The following is a 22,612-nucleotide window of genomic DNA, read 5'->3' on the forward strand; positions in this document are numbered from 1 at the left end:
GAACAATTAGCTTAGTCCTTGGATGAAACACGGCATATTCAGAATCACAATCACTGAATTTTACAGTCCAAGAAAAGAAATTGTAAGAAAAAAAAACCCTGCAAAAGAAATAATTACAGTGTGAAAATGGGCAATGAAAAATACCTGCTTTAACTCTCCACTTCCCTATATACCCGTACTTTTCAGAGTATAAGACGCACTTCCCCCCCCTCCCCAAAAGAGGGTGGAAATGTTGGTCTGTCTTATACAGTGAATACAGCCATTTTTGGCCTCCTGAAACCCCGCCCCGCGCATCCCGTTTTCACCAAAAACAGGTCTGTTTTTAGCAAAAATAGGATGTACAGAGAGTTTCAGAGGTCTGCAGAGTGCTCCTGGGGACTCCATTCCTGTTTTTGCCCTCCCCAGACCCCAGGAGCACTCTGCAGGCCTCCCAAACCCTCTGCACGCCCGGCTTTCGTGAAAAACGGGCCCATTTTTGGCCTCCCAAACCCCCCACGCATTGCGTTTTTCCCCCTCCCCAGCCCCCAGGAGCACTCTGCAAGCCTCCCAAAACCTCTACGCATTCCATTTTTGCAAAAAAGGGGCAGTTTTCCACAAAAATAGGATGTGAAGAGGATTTGGGAGGCCTGCAGAGTGTTTTTGGGGGCCGGGGAAGGCGAAAACTGTTTTTTTTTCTTGTTTTCCTCTTCAAAATCGTGGTGCGTCTTATACTCCAGTGCGTTTTATAATCCGAAAAATATAGTATAGGTTCAACGTTATTCATTTTTAAAACATGTTTACATCTCTTCTAGGAATCTCTGCCAACAGGAAGAATTACAGTATTAAAATGTCAGTGCTGGTTAACCATCAAATTGCTTTCCCAGCCTTCCTTCAGATAACAATTTATAAGATAGACCTGCAGTAGAGAACTTTACGAAGAAGGAAAAATTAAAAAAAAGAATTAAAAAACAAGCCAAATGCCTACCGTTTCATCTTCAAGTTTCAGGCGGAGAGTTTTATCCCCTTCTTTGTAATCTCTGATGATTTCACCTGATTTCCAGACTTCTTCTGGGTCAGGAATCCAAACTCTTGTATACTGCAATGGGAGAAAAATAAGAGAAAATGTAAAATAATAAGTTGAGCACCAGGAAATGAACACAGGCCAACAAAGGAAATACAGATAGTCCTCGACTTATGACAAGTGAGCCCAAAATGTCTGTTGCTAAACGAGACATTTGGTAAGTGAACTTTACCCCAGTTTATGACCTTTCTTGACACATTTGTTAAGTAAATCACTGCAGTTGTTAAGTTAGTAACATGGTTGTTAAGTGAATCTGGCTCCCCCATTGTCTTTGCTTGTCAAGAAGGTTGCAAAAGGGAATCACATGACACCAGGGCACTGCAACCCTGGTCATAAATATGAGATAGTTGTCAAGCGTCTGAATTTTGATCACATGACCACTGGGATGCCACAACAGTCGTTAAGTGTGAAAGGTGATCATAAGTCACTTTTTTCAGTGCCATTGTAACTTCGAATGGTCACTGAATGAATTGTTGTAAATTGAGGACTACCTGTAACTGTCGATTCCTGAACCCTAACTTTAATGTACCCCAGCCTAGTGCCTATGGGGAAAAGGGCCCCCCACATAAAATAATTTAATATTGTCATTCAAAGTATATATTATTCTCAATATAGACTTTTTTAGGATTTCCAGGCTACTGGTAAGTTAATTCAACGCTAGGTTAGCAAACATCCCCACTCTATATCAGTGGCGAAATCCAATTTTTTTTACTACCTGTTCTGTGGGCGTGGCTTGGTGGGCGTGGCTTGGTGGGTGTGACAGGGGAAGGATACTGCAAAATCCCCATTCCCTCTCCACTCCTGGAGGAAGGATATTGCAAAATCTCCATTCCCACTCCACTCTGGGGCCAGCCAGAGGTGGTATTTGCCGGTTCTCTGAACTACTCAAAATTTCTGCTACCAGTTCTCCAGAACCTGTTAGAACCTGCTGGATTTCACCCCTGCTCTATATGGCAGAAGATACCGGTAGTTGGAGCAGTAGGAATTCTGTAACATTAATCAAACTATCCAAATTTATTGCAAGGAAGCTATTTTAATAAAGCCGTGGTTAGATAATATTATAATAATAATGACAAAAGTATATGGATCCGCTGTATCGGCAGACAGCAAAATAGAAGAGAAAGGGAGAAGATGACAAAGTACAAAGACCTGCAAATAGAAATAGAACAACTGTGGGAAAAGAAAGCAAAGGTTGTATCACTTGTCATAGGAGCCTTGGGTGCAATCCCAAAACATTTGGAGCACCACTTGAACATCGTTAGCAGCATTGACAAATTCACCCATCAATTGCAAAAGGCAGTTTTACTTGGAACAGCTTACATCCTGCGACAACATCTTTAATACCATCAAACAAACACATCCACCTATCCCAGGTCCTCGGGAAGGACTCGATAGGTAGACAAAAATGCCAAATCCAGCCTAAACATCTGGTTGACTGTATAACCAACAACAATAACCTTGCCCATCATATGGAACGTTCTCCTCCACATTAAGTAAGACCGAATCCATCTTTCTAACCATTCTGGAAGTCCTTCAAGATCTGGTTGTGCCATGAGGCCTGAAGGCCTCAGGGAACCAACGATGTTCTTGGATGAAATACAGAAAAACAGAATAACAGAATTGGAAGGGACCTTGGAGGTCTTCTAATCCAACACCCTGCTCAAGCAGGAGACCCTACATGAATTTGGGGTGTTTTAAATTTTGTTTTCCGGGCCAATTATTTAATTGTATTTTAATGGTTTTTTAACATTTGTATTATATGTATTTTATTTGGCTGTTCACCGCCCTGAGTCCTTCAGGAGTAGGGCAGTATACAAATTCAATCAACCAATCAATCAATCAATCAATATACCAGCGATGGCTAACCTTTTTGCCGTCACGTGCCAAAAGCGGGGGGAGTACGGGGGGGCCGTGTGCAGGTGTGCCCATACTCATAATTCAATGCGCCCTGTCCCCCCATGCATGCGTGTGCAAACCCCCACACTTGCTCCCCCCACTTTTGGCACACAATGGCACAGTAGGCCCGGTAGGCCCATTTTTCGCCCTCCCTAGGCTCCAAGAAAGCCTCTGGAGGCCAGAAACGGCCCATTTGCCGACTTCCGGTGGGACCAGAAGTCCAGTTTTTCACCCTCCCTGGGCTCCAGAGGCTTTCTAGGAGCCTGGGAAGGGCGAAAACGGGCCTCCCCCCCCGGAGGCCGGAAACAGCCCATTTGCCGACTTCCAGTGGGCCCAGAAGGCCCAAAAATCAGATGCGCATGCTGGAGCTCTGCTAGGGGAATTTATTTATTATTTATTTATTTATTTAATTATTGCGATTTATATGCCGCCATTCTCCCGCGGGAGAATGCCATAGGTTCGCCATCACGGCCCTATACCATTTCAGACAAGTGGCTGTCCAGTCTCTTAAAAGCTTCCAATGGTGGAACAACCACAACTTCTAAAGGCAAGCTTTTCCACTGGTTGATTGTTCTGTCAGGAAAGTTTTCCTTAGTTCTTTCCTTCGCTCCTTGGTTAGTTTGCATCCATTGCTTCTTGTCCTGCCTTCAGGTGCTTTGGAGAATAGGTTGACCCCCCTCTTCTTTGTGGCAGCCCCTGAGATATTGGAACACTGCTATCATGTCTCCCCGAATCCTTCTTTTCATTTAACTAGACATACTCAATTCCTGCAACTGTTCTTCAGATGTTTTAGCCTCTAGTCCTCTAATAACCTTGGTTGCTCTTCTCTGCACTTTTTCCAAACATCTTTTATATATTGTGGTGGCCAAAACTAGATGCCATATTCCAAATGTGGTCTTACCAAGGCATTATAAGGTGGTAATGGCTTCATTGTAGTTAATTGTTTCTTCTCTTTGGGTGGTTTCTATATTTTTAGTATTTTGTGTGTTAATTATTTATTGCCTTTACTGATCGTTGTACACTGCCCAGAGTCACTTTTTGTGAGATGGACAGCCATGTAAATGTGAGGAATAAAGAAAATAAATAAATGTTCCTGAAAAATAATGAGAGGCAAGAAGGAAAGAATCGGAGAAGAGAACTAAGCTGCTATGACAACCTGAATCCATACTTCCAAGCTCTTGAGATGCTGTTAATGCTCTTACTTCTAATTATACAAGGAAAAATTGCCATGAAAGAATCTTGACATTTATAGCTCACACTGGGCTCATTTAATTCCCACACATAACCGTTTACCTTCTGTGGCTCCAGATCCAGAACGCAACCCTGGTGGGTATCACATTTTGAAAGACTAAGAACCATGAACTTTTAAAATAAATCAACAATGAAGTTATTAATTTTTACCATGAGAGGCTGAAAATCTAAATCTGACAATAAGTAGGCAACTCGTTTATTTTTTAATGTGCTTTTGGCTTAAAAGTGACTTAGAAATTGATTATTGTGGGTTTATACAACAGGGATGTGGTGGCTCAGTGGCTAAGACGCTGAGCTTGTTGATCGAAAGGTCGGCAGTTCAGTGGTTCGAATCCCTAGTGCCGTGTAATGGGGTGAGCTCCTGTTATTTGTCTCAGCTTCTGCCAATCTAGCAGTTCGAAAGCACATAAAAAAGGCAAGTAGAAAAATAGGGACCCCCTTTGGTGGGAAGGTAACAGCGTTCCGTGTGCCTTTGGCGTTTAGTCATGCCAGCCACATGACCACGGAGACTCTCGTCTTCGGACAGCGCTGGCTCTTCGGCTTTGAAACGGAGATGAGCACCACCTCCTAGAGTCAGGAAGGATTAGCACTTATGAGCGAGGGGAACCTTTACCTTTATCTTACTACCGGTAGTTCTTGACATATGACCATAATGGAGCATGCCTATTATAGTCATATGTCAAGACAGTCATGAAACAGGTTAATCATATGACCAACCGGATTTTTATTTTTATTTTTTAAATTTGATTTATATGCCGCCCTTCTCCGGAGACTCAGGGCGGCTTACAATGCGCTAAGCAATAGCCTTCGTTCTTTTGTATATTTATACAAAGTCAGCTTATTGCCCCCACAATCTGGGTCCTCAATTTATCTACCTTAGAAAGGATGGAAGGCTGAGTCAACCTTGAGCCTGGCGAGATTCGAACCTGCAGTAATTGCAGGCAGCTGGTCTTAATAACAGGGTGCTTTAGACCACTGTACTACCAAGGCTCCTTTTTTGGTTTTTCTCTGGTGGTCATTAGGTGAAAGCCATAGTCGTTAAGCAAACCGATGGTTCACTATGAGCATGACTTTGCCCAAAATCAGAAGTGCAAGTTACATGACTCTGGAGAGGGTCCTACTGTTGGACCTTTCAATCTGAGTCATAAGTCTCCTTTTCTCACATTGGTTGTAACTTCAGTCTCTAAGCAACTGGTTATAAATCAAGGACTACCTATGGTATATGTGCAAATCAGATTGTTAGATTGATTCACCAAATCAAGATTACTGCGGCTTTGGGTGAACCCAAGGAATGTCTGATAGACTGTAGTTAGTGAGATCTTGAAAATGCAGCCAGCCCTCGACTTAGTTCGTTTAACAACGGTTCGAAATTACGACAGCCTCAGCCTCAACCCACTTTACAACGTACAACTTTCTACTCCGGGAAGCAGAACTGAAGAATTGGCAAGCTCTGAGTTTCTACATGTGCTTAATCATAGAGTGACCATCTGGAAATTGCTATGACTGTTGGATGGGATGCCAAGCAGTAGCATTCCAGGGTTGTTGTTGTTGTTTTTTTTTAAGTCTTATTAGACAAATCTGCCTTCTTTCCTGCAAAAGCAAATTTTGCCATCCCCTTTTCCCAGCATTAAATGGAAAAATAGAGAGTGAACATTATAACTACAGTACTTTCTTCACAGCTGATTTTCGGACTGCTTATAGGTCGTCCCTTAGCAACTGTACAAATAGTCCTGAACTTACAACCATTCATTTAATGACTGTTAGAAGTTACAGCAGCGCTGAAAAAAACTGACTTATAACTGATTTTCACATGACCGTTGTATCATTTCTCCTTGGTCACATGATCAAAATTCAGAGGCTTAGCAACTGGCATGTATTTTATTTATTTATTATCAAATTTATAGGCCGCCCTTCTCCCGAAGGACTCAGGGCGGTGTACAGCCAGAGTAAAAAACATAGATACAAAAATTAAAAACAATTTAAAAAGATATATATATAAATTTGGCCCCAAAGTTAAAAAAACAGTAACAAACATATTAAAAACATTTAAAAAGCATTAAGCCAGCCCGGCTTGCTAAAAAAGGAAGGTCTTCAGGGCACGGCGGAAGGCACCGAGGTCTTGAATTCTTCGTATCTCTGGGGGCAGTTGATTCCAGAGAGCAGGTGCCGCTACAGAGAAGGCCCTCCCCCTGGGGGCCACCAGTCTACATTGCTTGGCCGATGGCACCCTGAGGAGGCCCTCTCTGTGGGAGCGCACCGGTTGGTGGGAGGTCGTTGATGACAGTTGCACTGTCCTTGGGTCATGTGACCGCCATTTCTAACCATGCCAGTCGGCTTCTGACAAACAAAGTCAATGGGGGAAGCCAGATTCACTTAATGGCCGCTTGCTTCACTTAACAACTGCAGAGATTCGCTTGACTGTGGCAAAAAGTTCATAATCCAGGGCAAAACTCACTTAACAACGGTCTTGCTTAAAACGGAAATGTGGGGCTCCACTGTGGTTGTAAGTCAAGGACTACCTGTACAAAGTTCTGACTGACATCTCCCCTAAAGGTGGTTATGACCCAGTTCCAGAGTTCCGACAATCACAATATCCCCCACACCAGTGGTGGAATGCTGCCGGTTTAACAACCGGTTTGGTGAGCGCGTGTGTGTGTGCTTAAGGCGCTTGCGCGCAGCGCTGAAAATGGAGCACTTAGAAGTTCAGCTGCTTAGCTTCCAGGTTAGCAATGGTAAATAGAACAGCAAGGGGAGAAGAAATCAGCTGTGCCACACGATTGAGATGAACTACACAGCAGGAAATAAAGGACAGGATAGAGCGGGGGCAGGTGGGCGGGGCCAACTGATCATTGGCGCTACCAGTTTGCCTGAACTGGTCCGAACCGGCTGAATTCCATCTCTGCCCCTCACAGAAATATGACCGCATATTAGGATCGCAACAACTGGCCGACATTTATTGCCCTTTGCAGTATCCCAAGGTCACCTGATTGTGTTTTTATGACATATTATCAACTGAAAAACAGCATTTACTTCTGGTTTTAACAAAAAAATGGCCCATTGTTACAAAACAATGGGTTCGCTTTATACCACAGCCATGGTCTCATTTGATAGATTGCCCTGTTTGCTTAACACCCTCCACAAAAAGTTTGTAAAAACTGCTCCAATCATTTGGTGACCTACTTTACAACTTATGACCATAATGGGCAGGTTCTATTATGGCTATAAATCATAGGACTACCTATGTAGAAACAGCCATTATCAACAGCATCACTAAAACTAATAGAGAAGAAAAGTACAGTAGTTCGCATTTTAATTGATGTGTACAAAACTTCCCCGGCACACAAATCCTCCAAACATTCCCATTAAATATTGTAAGCATTTTTAATTCTGCCAAAGGGAAATATTACTGCACAATTGTACAGACCAGAGAGATGAGCTGTATTTAATTCATGCTGTTTTACTATTAAACAGCCTAATTCTTACTTCCCAAATTATTATTTGAGCTGGGAGAAAGGTATCCTTTGGGCTTTACATGCCTCTGAACTTTGTTTCCCAATTCCACCATTCAAAAGTGTGTACAAAAATGAGATTAGCAACAATCACATCGATAGGGAATATTGTTTCACAAAACTCTGCATTTCAGGGCAAATGTATAGAAAGTGCATCATTTTTCACATGCGATGTTTCCTTCCAAATTCCCAATGCGGTGTCAAATAAAATAGACATGAAACAATTTTTTTCCTTCCATCCTAGCTAAGAACCTTGCATTTATATATATGACTATTTTTAAAGCCGCCGGATTAAAACTGTCTTCTTAATGAAAAATCAGAGAACCTTACAGTTCTTTTGCTAACATTTTACAGTATTTTAGGAAGAAAGATGAGAAGATGTTGCACGAGCTAAAATTGGCAGGATTTCTTATTATTCTAGATTTAAAGAAGAACTTCCGACACCATTCTCACCAATAGAGATAGAGAAAGCCACTAGAACTGTAATGGTGAACCTATGAGACGCATGCCACAGGTGGCACACAGAGCAGTGGTGGGTTCCTCCCGGTTCGGCCCGGTTCCACTGAGCCGGTAGCGGTGACGATATGACGTCACTGAACCGGTTCTGCCCCCCTCTGCCCCCTCACCCCCCCTGCATTATTCTTACCTTTTATTTGGCCTCACCCCCAATCTATTGCTGCCTCCTGAGTCCCAGCTGATGGGCTAGAAGGAAAAAAACTGTTTAAACTCTTGCCGCGGGGCTTCAAAGGGCCGCCCTACAGCTGATCAGTGGTAAAAGGCAGTTTGGTGGTAGACCGGTGCCCCCAAAAACAAATGAGTAGATCGGTACAGCTCTGCAAGCAGTTAAAAGCCTGGTAGACCAGTATCTCTGCTAAATCCTAAAGAATTGTCACATGACTGTCAAGCCATGCCCACAAAATAAGCCACACCCACAGAACCGGTAGTAAAAAAATTTAGAACCCACCCCTGACGCAGAGCCCTCTCTGCTGGCACACGAGCCATCGCCCAGCTCAGCTCCATCCCGCATGCGCACATGCCTCCTGCCAGGCAGCTGATTTTCGGGTCTCTGCTGCGCATGCCAAGGAACAGGCACGGGGGTGGGCTGAGGAATTCTGGGAGTTGAAGTCCACAAGTTGTAAAGTTGCAGACCCCTGCTCTAACTGACCTCCCCTTCAGGCTGGGCTGAAGACATAATAGAATGAACCATGTTTGAGCCAGTTTACCACCCCCCAAAAAAGAGGAAGGAATATGCAGACCAGCGCATTCCTGCAGGGGTAGAATTCCATAAAACTAGGCCCATTACAGAGAAAATCTGTTTTTCTATCCACCCTCTTACACTGTATGTCTCTGAAAAGGCTGTCCCTTGATGACCAGATGGGCAGATTCATTCCTGACAAACTAATCCCATTAAAAGGGTTTTGTTCAGGTGCCAGAAGTGTCAAAATCCTCTGTTGTTCATCTCCTTTAAAAAAAAAGAACAGACTTCTACTCTCCATGAATCCAACTCCAATTATTTGTACTGTACTTACAAAATGAGTATAAGTATTTTACAAAGTGTATATATTTCTTTTATGTACACTGAGAGCATATGCACCAAGACAAATTCCTTGTGTGACCAATGACATTTGGCCAATAAAAAATTCTATTCTATTCTATTCTATTCTATTCTATTCTATTCTATTCTATTCTATTCTATTCTACTCTACTCTACTCTACTCTACTCTACTCTACTCTACTCTACTCTACTCTACTCTACTCTACTCTACTCTACTCTACTCTATTGGAGCACTTTAAGAATCAGCCTTTCTCAAAGGTGAATTAGTAGATTTGCTGAAGTACACCCGCATTAATAAAAAACTTGCACTAACATCTAGGTAACCACCTTGTGAAATCTGACACACACACACACAAAAACAAAACACTTCAGTTTGAGCCTTTAAGCTGTACCTATAGTAACAGTTTTAAAGTAAGGCAGTTGATGCTTCCCACTTTCTAAGTGCAACTCTCGAGAGCAATGAGGAAGAGAGAGCAATATCTAGCCACAGGTTTCTGACACTAAATCCATCTTTAAAGTGGATTTAAATTCCTCTTCAAGAGCTAACATTAAAGGTCAGGGAGTGTTCCAGTGGACTGCAAACATTTCAGCATCTTCCTATAGCTTGGTATTTCAGTTCTCACACTGGTAAGTGTTAATTCTCAATTCCATAGTAGAGCAACTACTAGCAGGAATAAATTAAGCAATTTGTTATAGGAATCTGTGGAGTCAAAAGCACTCACCTCCAAGGAGGCATACCACTGTGCCTCTGTCTGATTCAGTGTCCTGACTCGAGTTCTTTCCATTAGCCTCCCCAAAGATGGGCTGTTTTTTTATTAGGTCTGAATTTCAAATTAAGAAATGCCATAGAATTTCCCCCTTTTTTAAAAGAGTTTGTCCGATCTTTCTCTATACTAATTATTGCAAACATACTAGGTAAAGGTAAAGGTTCCCCTCGCACATATGTGCTAGTCATTCCCGATTCTAGGGGACAGTGCTCATCTCCGTTACAAAGCCGAAGAACCAGCGCTGTCTGAAGACGTCTCTGTGGTCATGTGGCTGGCATGACTAAATGCCAAAGGTGCACGCAACGCCGTTACCTTCCCACCAAAAGGGGTCCCTATTTTTCTACTTGCATTTTTTGCGTGCTTTCGAACTGCTAGGTTGGCAGAAGCTGGGACAAAATAACGGGAGCTCACCCCGTTATGCGGCACTAGGGATTCGAACCGCTGAACTGCCAACTTTTCGATCAACAAGCTCAGCGTCTTAGACTGTGAGCCATACTAAGTTGTAGTATATCAGCATGTCCCAGTCTTTCGTACTCTAAAAGTCCCTAGTTTTCCACAAACTACTCTCCAGCCCTTTTAATTCCTCCAGGTGTATTAGAGTAGCACTTCATACACCTGAGATAGGACAATGGTTGTTTTCCAAATTAATGGCAAAACTCTGGAGCGTATAACACAGTTTGTCTGAAAACACCTTGAAACAATGCAATGGTTACTAGAAGTCACCATGGGTTCGTCAATAATAAAACTTATTTCATTTGGGATTGGTTAGCTCGTTTAATAGATTGTGGGAATGTTGTGAATATAATACCTTGCTATGAATGAAGCATTTGCTAAACAATTCCATGACATTCTGTTCAGCATGAACTGGGTGGCCTATTAGATCTGTACCTGGCTTGAAAACCATGATCAAAGAAAACTCAATAACAATTTCTTGTCAAACTAGAGTAAGATATCAAATGGGGTGACACATGGTACATATTCCAAATTTTGTGATTTGATATAGAAAAACAAGTTCAAATTACGCTTAAACTTCCAACCAGGATGGATTTGATTTAAATTGAGTTGATTTAAATCACAATTTAAATCATGATTTAAATCACTAGTAAAAAGGCTTGATTTAAATCAACTCGATTTAAATCATAATTTTTAAAGAGCAACTGTCATCTCTGCTACTCCTTTGACCCACTGTTGACTCACCGATAGTCCCAGTGTTGCAGAATATACAGCCTCCTGCTACATAACTAAGCTCCATTTCATGCTGAATAAACTAAATTATTTATGTATCTTAAATAGAAAATTATCTTATGATAGATTTTTACCCCAAAAGTTTTTTATTAAAATAAATTCGATAAAAATAAAAAAAATCCGATTTAAATCAAAAAAATCATTGATTTTTATCCACCCTGCTTCCAACATCCCTCACCACTGAGCAGGCTAGCTGGGGCTGTGAGGAATTCAGTATATGAAGACAATCATAGTCAGTTTAACAAATGACTTTTGAGTTGAGTTTTGAGTTGTTTGTGCCTTTTCATTATTCCTAATCTTGCCGGCCCACCCAGGAAAAACAGACTACAATACCATTTGCATGGACCTCAAGCATATCTCAGTTCCAATTGAAACTCCAACACCATCCTTGCAGGGGTGGGCTTCAAAAATTTTAGCAAGGGGTTCTCTGCCTGGTTGCTGGGTGGGCGTGGCCATAGTGGGCATGGCCTAGTGGGCCTCCTGCACCACGGGGGGGGGGGCATTTTTGCCCTCCCCGGGCTCCAGAGGCTTTCTTTGAGCCTCCAGGAGGGCGAAAACAGCCTCCCCAGACTCGGAAGCCCTCTGGAGGCCGGAAATGGCCCATTTCCAGCCTTCCTGAACTTCCAGAATGCCCGTTTTTCATCCGCCCTTAGCCTCTGCTCACGCCCTGCACTTACCTGCATCCAAAACGGGCCACATGGGGATTCCTGGGAGGGGCGGGGTGGGCGGGGCGGGGCCAGCCAGGAGTGGGATTTGGGGGTTCTCCGAACTGCGCAGAATCTTAGCTAGAGGTTCTCCCGAACCCCTTCAAACCCCCAGCAGCCCACCCCTGCATCCTTGGATATTTCAGAACCTGAAGTAGATTTAAATATCAGGAGTGCAGCTTGAATTCATTGTGTTTTCTTTCATATAATTAATCTCCTTTCTCCTTCCAACATTTTTTAATCTAGTGTACTGTATCTTCTTGCACATGTGATCCATTCAGGGAATAGGAAAATTATTTTTCTTACCATTTTTGCTCCAAACTGAAAACTATTTTTTAAATATTCTACCATTTTTTTCCAAGGAGTTTGTCATAATCCTCATATTTATCATGATCACCATCATTTCAGTGTCATTATTATTGGTCCCTTGTAAGATCTAAATTTGAAAGGTAGAATGTAAATGAAAGTTATCCCATCACTAATATTTTTATTCAACATTCTTAACACCCTTTAAAGATGTCTCTTTTGTGCCAGAACATTTTATTATGGGCCATCAGAGGAAGGCGCAAACAGATCATAAAAAAAACCTAAAGCATTTATGTATTGAGTGATAATACTCACCTTCACAAATTGATATAATTTGAAAATGAAACTCAACCGTTTGTAAAAATGGCCAATGAGCTTCTTGCATCAAAGATACAACCTGCCAATCAAACCTGACCTTACAAGAGGTCAATTTTATCATCTTCACGTTTAAGTCAACCACAATTTTATCATCTTCAAGATGATTTGAGGAAGCAGCTGGGTTCCGCCTTAACTACCCAGCCATGGATACCTGTTAACATACTAACAGAAGTAAAACTTTTGAGTAGCAAGGATGTCAGTCAGCCAGCCAGCCAGCCAGGCAACTGAATAAGGCAACATTTGGGAAGCTAATGGAGGTGATCATGCAGAAATGAAACTGCCAGAGTCATCAAGTCTTGGGAGTTTAAGGAGAATTGACCTACATTCTTTTTACATTAGTCTCTCTGATTAAATGATGGGAGGGGAGGATCACTTTTGCTACTATAATCTAATGATAACTGCAAATGTTTGGATGGGAATGGTTTCAGATCCGCCAAGATTCACCTGGATGTACAACCGTGATGATCACAACGACCAGCTACCTTGAAGAGGCCCTCTGCTTTGTACCCTACCTAGTGAAGGAAAGTAGTATGACGGTTTCATAGTTTAGGCCAGGGGTCTCCAACCTTAACAACTTTAAGACTTGTGGACTTCAACTCCCAGAATTCCCCAGCCAGCCATGAAGTTCACAAATCTTAACGTTGCTAAGGTTGGAGACCCCTGGTTTAGACATTAGACATTCCCTTTGGGCAGTGATGGGATTCAAGTAATTTAACAACTGGTTCTCTGCCCTAATGATTTCTTCCAACAACCAGTTTGCCAAACTGCTCAGAGTGGTTAACAACCGGTTCTCCCGAAGTGGTACGAACTGGCTGAATCCCACCACTGCCTTTGGAATTATTATTATTTATGGTACTAATATTACTCATTTATCTCCGTTCTTGTTTTCCAAAACAGGCACTTGAGGAAATATTTAAATCCATGGGTGATTTAAATAGGTATACTTACATCTAGCACAGAGGTGGGTTTCAGCAGGTTCTGACCAGTTCTGGAGAACCGGTAGCGGAAATTTTGAGTAGTTCGGAGAACCGGTAGTAAAAATTCTGACTGGCCACACCCCCATCTATTCTCTGCCCCCCGAGTCCCAACTGATTGGGAGGAAATGGGGATTTTGCAGTAACCTTCCCCTGGAATGGGAATGGGAATGGAGATTTTACAGTATTCTTCCCCTGCCACGCCCACCAAGCCACGCCCACAGAACCGGTAGTAAAAAAACTTTGAAACCCACCACTGATCTAGTAGGTATGTATCTATATATATTTATATAACTAATATGTATGGATACATACCTAGATGTATCTATACATATCAGTTATATTATAATTATATGACATATATCTATGCGGTTGCTAAGAGTTGACACCAGCTAAATGGCTTGTAGTCATACATACACTAAATACACCAGGCAGGTAGTCCTCAATTTATAATCAACTATTCAAAGTTATGGTGGTGCTGGAAAAAATGACTTATCACTGGTCCTTACACTTATGACAGTCATGCCTCTGCAGTCACATGATCAAAATTCAGGTCCCTGCCAACCAGCATGGATTTATGATGCTTCATTTAATGAATATGGTTCACTTAACACCCACAGCAAAGAAGGTCATAAAATCATTTCACAACCATATTGCTTAGCCACAGAAGCTCCAGTATTGGGGCTGCAAGTTGAGGATTATCTATACATATCCTAGATCTGGATATTCTTATTCATTCTGTTCGTGTACTAAGTAAGTTATGAGTTACCAAAAACCCCAACCTACATTTGGCTAGGTCACTGATGGCTAACCTTTTTGGTGCCAAGTGCCCAAAGCACGTGCATGTGTGCGAAACCCCAAAATGCGATGTGAGTGCCCCCCCGCGCATGCTCCCCGCCCCCCCATGCATGCACGTCCCCCGTGGATGCGTCCCCCACACCCATTTTTGGCTTCCAGGTTGGTGCACGAGGCCCAAAACGGGGTGCGGGGGGGCCTCGCACGGCGTCCCCATGCCCCATTTTATCTTCCAGGTTGGTGCAGGAGGCCTTCCAGGCCCAAAATAGGGCGTGGGGGGACGTGCAGGCGTCTGCACATGCGTGCATGCATCCCCGCATGCTCCCCATCTCCTGCGCATGCACGGCAGAGAGCCAAAGACCAGCTGGCCGGCAGGAGGCATGCATGCATGCATGCATAGTGGAGTTGGGCTGGGGTGATGGCTGGTATGCCCGCAGAGAGGGCTCTGCGTGCCACCTGTGGCATGCATGCCATAGGTTCGCCATCACAGGCTAGGTCAAAACAATTCATAAACCATGGTTTCCAATCCCACAGAAGGCAAGTCTGTATAGCACCTAAGCCAAACCAAATGTTGTGACTGCAACCCCCGAGCCCATCTTATCGGAGGGAAAAGACTCCGAAAGTGAAGGAGAGGAGTTGGCAAGGCCTCCCTTTCCAGGACCCTCCTCTCTGGCAATGCCTCAGGTGTCTCCCGAAGGAGAAGAGATAGGCCAGGAGCTAGGCACTTCCGAGCAGCCGCAGTTAGACAGCGACGGAGATAAGTTTTGGCTGGATCCCCGACAGTGTTGGAAAGACAAGCGCGCGCAGCAGAGAAGGAGGCGTACCAGAGATTAAGCTGAGTCACTGGACCACACCCCACAGGGGATAAAAGGGGGTGTGGTGGCCATTCAGGCTTTGTGATGGACAAAACGGAAAGCTAGCAAGTCATTCTGCATTTCTGGAACTTTGTTATATGCTCTGCTTGGATTGATCTTTTGGACTGGACTTGATTATTCTTTGGCTTTTGTGGATGTTTTCGGTCGGAGGAGATAAACCTCCCTTTCTAAGTAAAGACTGTTGGCAAGCAGCCACTGGGTTGCTGCCAATTCTGTTATCAAAGGAAATTCTTGTCTGTTGGTTTATTTTAACTCTTGGTCGACTGCTGGTGTGCGTGTGTGAGACGGGGACAGAACACCAAATAATATTCTAGGGGTCGCGACCCCCAGGTTGAGAACCGCTGTTCTAGTTCAATGAAGTTTGTTTCAGCTGGACCCCTCCAAGTAAATTGGCCTACAATTCCCAAAAGTCTTAGTTCAGCACAGTTGCTATGACAGCTGGGAAATTCTAAATCTGAGCCTCAACATCTATGCAAATTCCCAGATTGAGGAAACCTGAGTTACAATAGTGTGTGGATTTAGACACCGTGTGTCTTACACACTCCCTGCCAGTGGTGGGTTTCTACCGGTTCATGGCGGTTCGAGCGAAGCAGTAGTGGCTCCGCCTACCCGCCCGGACGTCATCATGGACGCTCTGCGCATGCGCAGAAGCGCCACACGTGCGCTCACAGTTCCAAACCAGTAGCGAAGGTAAGTGAAACCCACTACTGCTCCCTGCCTTGTGGTATTTTAAACTCAGGTTGGATTCCAGTTCTTAAAAGGCTTTAAGTCAACACGGAGAATGTAATACAGTATTTCGTTTCTCCTACGGTTGTGATTTTAAACAGCTCTTTCAATTATATTGTTGAGTGTCTGGTTTGGAATGCAGGAGCCATCAGGGAAAAGATGCCTATTTTAAAAAGCAGCACTGCCTACATTAGGGCTGTGAAAATATCTACGGACCCCTCACATCCTGGACATAAATTGTTTCGACTTCTGCCCTCAAAACGTCGTTATAGAGCACTGCACATCAGAACAACTGGACACAAGGACACTCTGTTAAACAACTAATTCCCGCAACACTGTCAAACTATTTACTAAGACTGTATTACTATTCTTCTTCTTATCCTTCCTATTAGCTTTCTCCTCCTACTTATGACTATAACTTTGTTGCTTGTATCTTTACAATTTATATTGTTTTATTTAGCTTCCTAGTATGATTTGATTGCTTATTTAGTATCCTATGACTATCATTATGTGTTGTTATGATTCTTGATGTATTTTTTTATATACACTGAGAGCATATGCACCAGAGATAAATTCCTTGTGTGTCCAATCACACTTGACCAAGAAAGTATTTATTTATTCTATTAAGACCTTCAAGGTCTCTTCCAACTACCCTACTCTACTCTACTCTACTCTACTCTACTCTACTCTACTCTACTCTACTCTACTCTACTCTACTCTACTCTACTCTACTCTACTCTACTCCATTCCATTCCATTCCATTCCATTCCATTCCATTCCATTCCCGTTACCATTTAGTCTTCCTTTAAAAAAAAAGATCATCTTAAATTACCACTGTAGTACTTTTCAGATTTTGCATTTCTTTGGGGCAAACGCTTAAACATTTTATGCCCTTCTAGGGTTGTTTAATGTAGTTATGGAAGACACTTTCTGGACTTTGGGAAGAGCCCAAATATATGACAGCTGCTTAATAATTACCAATTAAGATCAGTGATTGTACAACTGCATTGGCAGGTGCATAAATCCCAGCTCTGCACATATCACAAACCTGACTGAAAATTCAGAAGTTGGGCAAATCAGCAATATAACCTGCCTTGCCATTTTTAAACAGCTTCTTCTGTTTAAAAGAAGCGTTCTCAGAAAACCTGAGAATTTATTCCAAATTTATCCTAGTAGAGTTTTGAGTTTACTTAATTATTGGGAAGGGTGGAAGCGGTGCTACTGCTCTTATCGTTTTATTTTTCACATCTTTCCACCATTTTCCACATGTTTTGGCTGTGACTCCTTCCCAAGTGAGATAAATGCAGCATTTCCTCTAGATATTTTCCAGTGGGTTTAATAAGAGTTAGGCTTAGGTTATAAACCACAAGACACTGTGGTTACCTAAATCATTACAGGTAGTTAGTTCTCAACTTACAATCATTCATTCAGTGATCATCTGAAGTTACAATGGCACTGAAAAAAGTGACTAATGACTAATCTTTTACATTTACGATCATTGCAGCAAATTGATGGTCATGGGATCAAAATTTGGACACTTGGCAACTGGCTCATATTTATGACGGTTGCAGCATCCTGGAGTCATGTGATCACCTTTTGCAACTTTCTGGGGAGCAAAGTCAATGACTTGTTAAGGAAACCAGATTCCTTAGCAAATATGTCACTAACTTAACCGTGGCAAGAAAGATCATAAAATGTGGCCAAACTCAATAACTGTCTTGCTTAGCAATGGAAAAATTGGGTTCAATTGTGATAGTAAGTCAAGGACTACCTCTATAGGACTACAATTCATGAGAATTGTTTTATAAATTGGGGGGGGATTATTAGTTGAATAAAATACATAGCCTTTATCAACAAACAACTGTATTCACACATCAGTTCTTGTCAGGGTTGCGCTTCAAAAATTTTAGCAATAGGTTCTCTGCCCAGTTGCTGAGTGGGCACGGCTATGGTGGCCGTGGCCTAGTCGGCCTCCTGCACCACAGGGTGGGGGCATTTTTGCCCTCCCCAGGCTCCAGAGGCTTTCCTTGAGCCTCTGGGAGAGTGAAAATGGCCTCCCCAGGCTCTGGAGGCCCTCTGGAGGCCAGAAACGGGCCCTTTTCCAGACTTCCCGGACTTCTGGTAGGTCTGTTTTTTGCCCTTCCCGAGCCTCCGTGCGTGCCCTGCACTTACCTGCATCCAAAACAGGCCGCATGGAGACTCCTGGGAGGGTCAGGGCAGGGTAGGCGGGGCTAGCCAGGAGTGGGATTTGGGGGTTCTCCGAACCGCACAGAATCTTAGCTAGAGGTTCTCCTGAATCCCTGCGAACCCCCAGCAGCTCACCTCTGGTCCTTGTTGGATGTGAATGAACCATATGCATTTCATTCACTTCAGTTAGCTAAACAAACCGGGATTTGGCATTTAAATACAGCTTCCAGAGCCACAGGTAAATGCTTAGAGGCAAAAGAGGGAGGATGGAAATAAGATTATAAAACAGATTCTGTGTGACAGTAAAAGAACAAGAATTAAGATAATGTTAGAGTGAAGATTCACAACCAAGCTTTACACCAAATATGACTATTAACACAACAATTCTGCAGCAGCATTTTTCCAGATATGGAATGATTTCAAACCTCGCTTTGATTTTGGGAAATAGAAAGTCTTGACACTTAAAAAAATTAAATTCTAACTATTAACTATCATTTGAGTGGTGTACAGATCAGGGGTGAGTTCTAAATTTTTTTACTACCGGTTCTGTGGGCGTGGCTTATTTTGTGGGTGTGGCTTGGAGGTCATGTGACTAGGTGGGCGTGGCTAGGTGGTCAGAGTCATTTCTGGAAGGTCCTCGCACTTATGACCAGTCCTCGCACTTACGACCCAACTCATTTGTTTGCTTTTAACACTGATCAGCTGTAGGACGGCCCTTTGAAGCCCCGCGGCAAGAGTTTAAACAGTTTTTTTCCCTCTAGTCATCCGCTGGGACTCAGGAGGCAGCAATAGATTGGGGGTGGGACCAAATAAAAGGTAAGAATAACGTGGGGGTGGGGGGTGGGAGGGTGGGGGGAGAACCGGTTCGGTGATGTCATATCGTCACCACTACCGGCTCGGCCGAACCGGACCAGACCGGGAGGAACCCACCACTGGTACAGATGCCCCAGTAGGCAGAAAAAGGAAACCAATTGTGTTGCTTTAATAGTAACAAAACAAGAAATATCTTTAGGTGTATTAATACATTTATAAAAGATGTATGTTTTAAAAAAATATAGATCAGAGCTAAGTCACATACGACCAGCAAATCTCAGAAGAATTTAAGCGTTGTAGGAGCTTCGGTAGAACCTTCAAGTCTTCAGCAAAATTAATTCCTCAGCAAAATGCAAGAATTGACAAGATCTGCTTCAATGAGAGGTTCCAAAATGATTTCATTAAGTTTGTCTCTCAGTGTATTTCCACAACCAAGGCTGGCCAAGTAATTACCAATAGTAATACTTCAGGGGCAGGTCAAAAGCACTTTAAATCAAAATGTGCTAATTATCTGAGGCAAGGTAAGATGTTCCATAAATCTGGTCAATGAAACCAAGCCCTGACCTTTGGCAGGGAAAGACTCCTTGCTGAGCCAAATAAGGTTCCTCCACTTAGGTTGCTTCACTTAACAAGATCAACAAGACTCCTTAACCGTGGTCCTAGGATTTTTTTCAACCTGTAGGTTACTTCTCTGCTTCCTGCCATTAAGACACAGAGGGCACTTTATCCTTCTTCTGCTACTCCATCTCAAGAGGGTGCCACCCAGGGGTGGGATTGAAAATTTTTAGCAACCAGTTCGCTGCCCGGTTGCTAGGTAGGCGTGGCCATGGGGTATGGCCTACTCAGCCTCCTGCACCACGGTGTGTGTGGGGGCTTTTCACCGTCCCCAGGCTCCGGAGGCTTTCCTCGAGCCTCCAGGAGGGCGAAAATGGCTTCCCCCAGGCTCCGGAGGCCCTCCGGAGGCAGGAAATGGGCCTGTTTCCAGACTTCCGGTACTTCCAGTAGGCCTGTTTTTCGCTCTCCCCAGGCTCCGGAGACTTTCCTCGAGCCTCCAGGAGGGCGAAAATGGTCTCCCCTGGGTTCCAGAGGTGGGACCGGAAGTTGGGAAATGGGCCATTTTCGGCCTCCGGGGGGGAGGGGAAGGCCGTTTTCGCCCTCCCCAGACTCCTAGAAAGGCTCTGGAGCCTTGGTATTGCAAAAAATGGGCCTTCCCCATCACCTCCTGAGGCCTTCCGGAGGCAGGAAACAACCTGTTTCCCTACTTCTGGTGGGCCCAGGAGGCCCGAAAATCAGTTGGCCGGCATGGCACATAGGTTCGCCATCACGGGTATATGAGATCTACAGTCATGGTGCAAACATCTTTATCCATCTGTATCTTAAAAATGCTGTTGTTCGCAAGCACTTTCCTGACAGGTATATCAAATAAAAGGAAGACATGAAACAACAACTTTGTGTTCTATTTTTCACACCTTGCCAGGCAGCCAGTGAATTGGTTGCATTTGCAACACCAGTCAGGGACACTGGAAATCAAATGTGCCTTTGGATCAAGTAGTGTGTACAGAGAGCAGTCTCAAGAGCCCAGAAAAAGAGGTACCTGCTTTAAGATGACCTTAACAGATGCTATATGCTCAGTTACAGGTGCTATTTTGTCTTTTGAATCCAAAGCTCTCCTTGAAAATGTAGGGTTTTTTCCTGAAAAACCAGGAAAATACAGTATAAAGTGAAGATAGCCTGGCATTTCCACATTATGTATATCTAACACAGTGATGAAATCCAAATTTTTTTACTACCGGTTTTGTGGGCGTGGCTTGGTGGGCATGGCGTGGTGTGGCTTGGTGGGCGTGGCAGGGGAAGGATATTGCAAAATCTCCATTCCCACCCTACTCTGGGGCCAGCCAGAGGTGGTATTTGCCAGTTCTCTGAACTACTCAAAATTTCCGCTACCGGTTCTCCGAACTGCTCAAAATTTCCACTACCGGTTCTCCAGAACCTGTCAGAAACTGCTGGATTTCACCCCGATCTAACAATTAGCTGGGATGAACACTATCTGGGATCCTTTCTGCTATCCCAATTTATGTCCTTTATGTCATTTTGGCTAGACGAGTACACCCCATAATTTATTAGTTTATGAGATCCAAAGGTATTTGTGCAAATAAAGAAGTTATATGAAGGCAGAACTTTGCAATATGTCAGTTTTCTCCAAACTGCTCCGAGCCAGGTGACTTGGGCCACAAATCACATCATCCTATAACCAGCACCTCCTTTAGGGAATTATAAAAATCCAATATATCAGGTTGGAACAGACTGACCTAAAATCAACCAATAAACTTCTTAGTTGGGCAAGACCTACAAGCAAAGTTCTCCACATCTAAACCTTCTAAAATGTCCTGTATTCTACTAATTTTCTATATTTTAGAAATCCTTCAAAGCACGCATGCAAAAAATGGTCACTTGGACTAGCACTGATGGATGCATTTTGAACTTCTAGTTTTTATAGGTCTATCCAAAACCTAATTACCCTCTAGCTATGCCCCTGTATCATAGGATGACAATGGGAATTATAGGCTATCTGGTTGCAGAAGGCTAATTAACAGTTCTTTGTATTAACTAAGTTTTACATTCTACAATAGTATGCTATTATCTCTTATGGATAATGTATAAATTCCTCTGGAAATAAGATCTTTATGGATGGAAGAAGAAACTTCATCCAAATCGAAGGGACAGATCTGTACACTAAGTATGATTGTCTACACAAGTTATCTTTTGTGCATTTTTGCTTTGAGTTTCAAGATTTGGGCTCCATCTGTCTGTTCTTATAACTTTCTGTTACCCTTTCAAGGATTAACAAATTGAATTTTAATCATTTTTTTTTTAATCTTCAATGTCATGTTTAAGGCTAATAATGTGATTCTAGATGCCTCCCCTATCAAGCTTTCTGCCTTACCCAATGTACTTAAAAGTTGTTTATTTAAAAATAAATATTGTATTCGTTCAGGCGTATTATACTCAAAGCAGACTGAAAACCATTTGAACATATTTGTAGTGCATGCAAAATTGAAGATATCTGTTTAAAGATAAAGACTTATAAATGCAAATTTTAAATGCTTGGCAGTCTTCATCTACTCTTAATCCAAGTTTCCAACCATTTTCACAAATTTCAATTAAAACTTACAGCAACAGACCCTGAGGATCTGTTAAGTATAATTGTTCTTCAGATGATAATAGTACAGCTTTATCGCAATATTGCTTCAATATAATTTAACGGTAACGTACAGAATTGGTAATGCAGTGGAATGCTACGCTAAACATTGTACATATTTTTCTCTTAGTGTAAACATGGAATCGTAGATTGGAAGAAGCCATCAAATCTATCTCACTGATCAGTGCAAGCATCCAAATCCTTGACCAAATATTCAGCTTCTGTTTGATGACATCTAACCCAAGAAAGTCTTCCTACCGGCTTCAGGAATTGGTTCTACTGTTCAACTACTGTCCGTTTGCAGTCCTATGGTTTTTCTAACATTCAATCTTCCTGAAATTTAAAACCACAGTGCTGTGTCATTCACATTAG

The 22,612-nt window shown here is 42.8% G+C and overlaps 1 protein-coding gene across 7 annotated transcripts in view; it reads right to left on the reverse strand.

Moving 5' to 3' along the window:
• The window catches only part of MYO5B (myosin VB), a 321,534-nt gene that overhangs the window by 231,934 nt on the left and 66,988 nt on the right, over positions 1 to 22,612 (reverse strand). For all 7 annotated transcript variants that reach the window (XM_034401761.3, XM_034401760.3, XM_034401759.3 and 4 more), the window contains exon 2: positions 965 to 1,075. In XM_034401761.3, coding sequence (XP_034257652.2) covers positions 965 to 1,075 — 111 coding nt within the window. The remainder of the gene's footprint in view (positions 1 to 964; positions 1,076 to 22,612) is intronic.

This window comes from Pantherophis guttatus, chromosome 2, assembly GCF_059756535.1.
Source record: "Pantherophis guttatus breed Tessera chromosome 2, ASM5975653v1, whole genome shotgun sequence".
Lineage (NCBI taxonomy): Eukaryota > Metazoa > Chordata > Lepidosauria > Squamata > Colubridae > Pantherophis > Pantherophis guttatus.